Here is a 5094-nt window from a genome sequence, read left to right on the forward strand (position 1 = left end):
GATCTAGCATGAAATGCCCAAACGAGGTTTACAAGTGATGTAATTTTGTAGAAGAGGTCCAAAACTATAATCATGAGAAACATGATCTTTAGAAGATTGGGTTGAAAGTACAACTTCCACAATTAGCCTTGGGAGAATTAAATTGAATTTATATTGTGGGCATATTGGTTTGAAAGAATGCAGAGAAAAAATTTTCTCACCTCATTTAGTAAAACCTTTTGGGAACCAAAAGCCTCCGAAAATGATAGGCGTATTATTTCGATTGGATCATTATATTATTTTTCATTCATATTAATGGTTTCATAGTGGTAAATATGGACAAATCGTGTCACAACTTCATTTCATTGGCGAGTCCGAGTTTGGTGAATTGTGGCTTTAAATATTCTAAAGGAAAATTGAGGAATTCCTTAAATTCTTTTGGGTTCCAATATTTTATTATTATTTTATACCTCTTACTATTTTGATGAACTCAGATACCATTCTAAGAAAAAACAAAGACCTCAAACAAAGTCTGTATGCAAAATTTATGATACCCATAAGTTGACCTTCCTATATTTTCCGCCATGATTCTATGGATGCCACATCACCCCCATTTCTCATGGAAGAGGGGCTAGCAATAATATGGTGATGAAATAATACTCCAGAAGAGTCAACTTTTAACTTATATTCATGATTGAATGGATAAATTAAACACCTAGATGACTATTGAGTTGCATTATAACTAGGCAACTAGGAGGAAAAATGGTTCAACTCTATGCTAGTGAATTTTGTTCCATAGTTGAGTAGAGTAGCTAACAGTAGATATAGAGAGAGAATAGAAAAGATGCTTTGTGTTTTATAGCATGCCATGGGCCACACCTATGACTCCTTTGTATTTGCATTATTTCCCATTCAAAGAAATAAAAAGAATAACAACCTCACTTCCTAGCTAGATTTCCTCTTGAAAGAGTTTCCCAAATCATACTTCGTGTAGTATGGTTTGTACTTCGTGTAGTATGGTTTGAGAGGGATTATTTTTATGGAGACTCTATTTTCTACACTTTTATTTTATTTTATATACAAACTTAATTATTTAGAAATCTAAAGAAAAATTAACAATAATAATATAAATTTTGGATTTTAATAAAACTTGATCAAATATGTTGTCCAATAAAATAACAAAAAAGTTTAGAAATCATAAAGCTATTCTAAAGACAAAGATATTTACATTAAATGGAGAAAAAAATCACAATTAAATTTACAAAACATGTGTTAATAGAGTGAATGGACTTTTAAGTACCTCATTTATAAATCATTTGATCCATTTGACCTTTCATAAATGGGATTATGAAATTAAAATAGGTCATCAACCAAATCACTGTAAAGTAAAAAAAAATTGATTATCAATTACAAACTTGGGATAGTTCCATACAGTTGGAAATGAATGGAAAATACTTTTACAATACTCAGTATTTAATCCTTAATAATCACTTAAACTCAATACAGATTCTATTTTGATGAATTTCAAAGTGATATACTATTTTCAGAAATATATAAATTTAAGAGTATGTAAATGTTATTAATATTTGTTTTTAGTTTCTTTAGGACTTGCTTAACTTAATTTTCAATCATTAATAATTACTTAAACTCGATATGGATTATGTTTTGATGAATTTCGAAGTGAAATAATATCTTAATAAATATATAAACTTAATAGTTGTTAAGTGCTATTAATATTGGTTTTTACATTGTTTATGACTCGCTTAACTTAATTGTCCATGAATATACACTGTACACATGTTCTTACATTTTCCATGGTCAAATATCATATTTAAAATCATTGATATTACCATCATTATCAATTCGCTTTAGAGGCTTTCAATGTAGTTGATGTTGAGTAGTCAAAAATGTATGTCAAAGAAAATGATGAAATTTCACTTTTCGGTGTAGTTTAAAAGTAGAGTTGCAAGTAGTTCATTAATAAGATTTTACAAAGGTCATATTCATTGGCGTAGAAACTGATTTTACATTTTTTCCATTACAATATGATTTCCATAAAAATTAAGAATTTAGCGAATTATAGTGTTGTAATTAAATATATTTTAAAAATGACGTATATATAATAAAGTTTTATTTTTTAAAATAATTTGAACTTTGTTTAAAACCTTATCAATTCTAAAATTGAATATTAAGATTTAATTGCACCATTTTTAATGAGTTAAAATTAAAATATATTATATATATTTCATTAAAGTAATTAAAATTAAAATTTGATATGTGAATTTTATAAAAAAAATTAATACAGTTTTAGTGGGCTTAATGGTTAAGACCATGTGTTTCTTCCTAAGAGGTTAAAGGTTCAAAACCAGAGGGGTAGAGTATGTATGCCTTCGTAGACTTAATAGTCAAATCTATTCCTAGAAGTGAGTTCCTTGTTCCGCAAACAAGAAAATCTCATACATCAATTTGGTATGTGACTTCGCTGTAACATTAAAAATAAATATTATTATTATTATTATTATGATTTTATAGAGTTAAAAAATTCTGATTTAAAATGACTCTCAAAATAAAAAAGTACTTGTGAAATTTAAAATAATAATTATGATTTTTTTTTCGAAGAAATGGAAAAAAGGGTTTATTTTTAATTCTATTTTCACCTTCATTTGTTATGCGCATCTCGCATAAAACTAAATTATACCTATACACTATTTTCACATATATTTTTCTTTACATATATTTTTCTTTTCTACATACAGATTTCGAAAGAAAATAAAACCCTAACCAAACAAATAAGATTTTTCGAAAATAAAACCCTAACCAAACAAATAAGATATTTTAACATTATTATATGCGAGATAACAAGTTGAATCAATCAATCACTGTTGTTCAGATGATAACGGATGTCCTGCATTGGCTCACACGGCGAATACTGGACTACCCTGCCTACTTTGTGGCGGACAACAGGCATATAATCATAGACCAGTCCTCGCCAGCTTTACTTTACACTTCACCTTCACTTCATTCTGGCAATTGACATCGGCGCTCATTGCACACTTTATACAGGTATTTACACTCTGTAATTTCCAACTTTCCTATTAATATGGGATACTCGCAATGCTCACTTCAATCCCATTCTTCCCCGATTACCTTTCCCTAAGAATTCCTACCATGGTGGCCTCCAAGTTGAAGCTGATGTTCTTCATTATCCTCTCACTGCAACTCCCCGCAACATTGTCTCAAGAGAATAAGCATGAAATTAATGGAGTGTCCATGACCCTCCACATGAAGACAAGGATGAAGAGCGGGTCTACAAAGATGATCGCCGCGGAGGAGCCTCTCTACTATCCCGGCGACTTCATCGAGTATTACATCAAATTATCAGTGGGCACTCCTGCACAGGATGTATTGCTCGTTATGGACACAGGCAGTGATGTGGTGTGGGCACCCTGCACCACACATTATACATGTAAAAACTGCCATGGATACACCACGGTTTTTCTTCCAAGAAAGTCATCCGCTCATGTGCCTATAAAGTGCGCAGATCCGAAGTGCAGAGACCTGTGCGAGAATTGGGGCTGCGTCGAAAGCCTCAAGAAGTGCTCGCGGATTTGTCCACATTTCAGCCTTACCTATGGCACGGGAAGCGCGAGGGGGCGTCTACTGAGTGACACCTTGACTTTGCCACTAGACAACGGAGGAAAACGAGAAATAAAGAACTTCGCAATAGGATGTTCAGTGGTTTCCAACCAGGTTGCTGGTATTGCTGGATTTGGCAGGGGAGGATTGTCTATGCCTTCCCAGCTTGCTCCTCTTTTTAGTGATAGATTTGCGTATTGCCTTGACTATGTAAACAACAGCAGCAAGATAGTGGTGGGTAACAAGGCGGTTCCCGGGGATATGTCTTTGACTTATACTCCGCTTCTCATCAACCCAATATACCCTTTTTTCTATTACCTTGGCCTCGAAGCGGTGAGTATTGGTAGAAAGCGATTGAATCTGCCGTTCAATTCAGCGACATTTGACAGCAAAGGCAATGGTGGAACCATAATAGATTCAGGCACTTCTTTCACTATCTTTCCAGAAGCAATGTATAGCCAGATTGCAGGTGAGTTTGCTTCTCAGATTGGATATAAAAGAGTTCCTGGAGTTGAAACTACGACCGCGTTAGGATTGTGTTACAATGTGTCCGGTGTAGAGAATATTCAGTTTCCCCAGTTTGCATTCCATTTCAAGGGCGGCTCAGACATGATACTGCCTGATGAGAACAGTTTCGTGCTGTATAGTTCCGATACAATCTGCTTGGCAATGCGTAACATCAGTGCTCTTCAGGTAGCTGTTGGGCCCGCCGTTCTGATAGGAAACTACCAGCAAAATAATTTCTATATATTGTACGACGGAAAGAATAATCGTTTGGGCTTCACTCAGAAGTCTTGCACAGCATTGGGCTGAGTCATTGATGGAGCGATCTATCCATATATGGTGTCCGAATTTACTTTTAAGGCATACATTTTTCACGCTTTATTGAACTTTTCGGCTAAGCATCCTGTATTCACTTTACAAGCTGAATAAATGCTAGATTTTTCCCGGCGGAGAACTTGGGTTTTATCCAATGTCCGTGTTTATTTCGTTGGCTTAAAAAGTTATGTAGGTCTGTGTTTTAAAATTTTAATTTAATTATTAATAAATTATTTAATTATCGAGATGTGAATTAAAATATATAGAATATTTAGAGTAATGATAAATTTCCTAAATATATACAATATTTATAGTGATGACAAATTTATTGAAAGTTGTTATATTTTATTTTTGTATATATTAATAATGATATTTACATCTTAAAAATTTATAAAATTAATTAAATTATTATTATTTTAAAATATTATAACAATTAATTATAAAAATAATTTAATAAGTTTAGAAATATATGTAATTTAAAGATTGAGATTGATTCTAAAAGTATATATGTTTTTTTATCATTTTAATGAATTTGTTAATTAAAAAATGCAGTATGAATACTAACTACTATAATTTGTGGGTATGTTGTATTAATATATTGTGATATTGACCTATAATATTTTATCAAAGCTTAGCTTGAGAAACTGTAAAATCATCAAA

General features: G+C 32.1%; 1 protein-coding gene across 1 annotated transcript; it reads left to right on the top strand.

Annotated features, from left to right (window-relative positions):
* Positions 1-3273: 3273 nt before the first annotated feature.
* Positions 3274-4428, top strand: LOC149145773 (putative aspartyl protease At4g16563). Its single transcript, XM_089452553.1, has one exon. The coding sequence runs from the start codon at positions 3274-3276 to the stop codon at positions 4426-4428; it is 1155 nt and encodes a 384-aa protein (XP_089308679.1).
* The last annotated feature ends 666 nt before the right edge of the window (positions 4429-5094 follow it).

The sequence above is a fragment of the Pinus tabuliformis genome, chromosome X (assembly GCF_031772625.1).
Source record: "Pinus tabuliformis cultivar Carrire ecotype Pingquan chromosome X, CPIR1, whole genome shotgun sequence".
In the NCBI taxonomy this organism is placed as follows: domain Eukaryota; kingdom Viridiplantae; phylum Streptophyta; class Pinopsida; order Pinales; family Pinaceae; genus Pinus; species Pinus tabuliformis.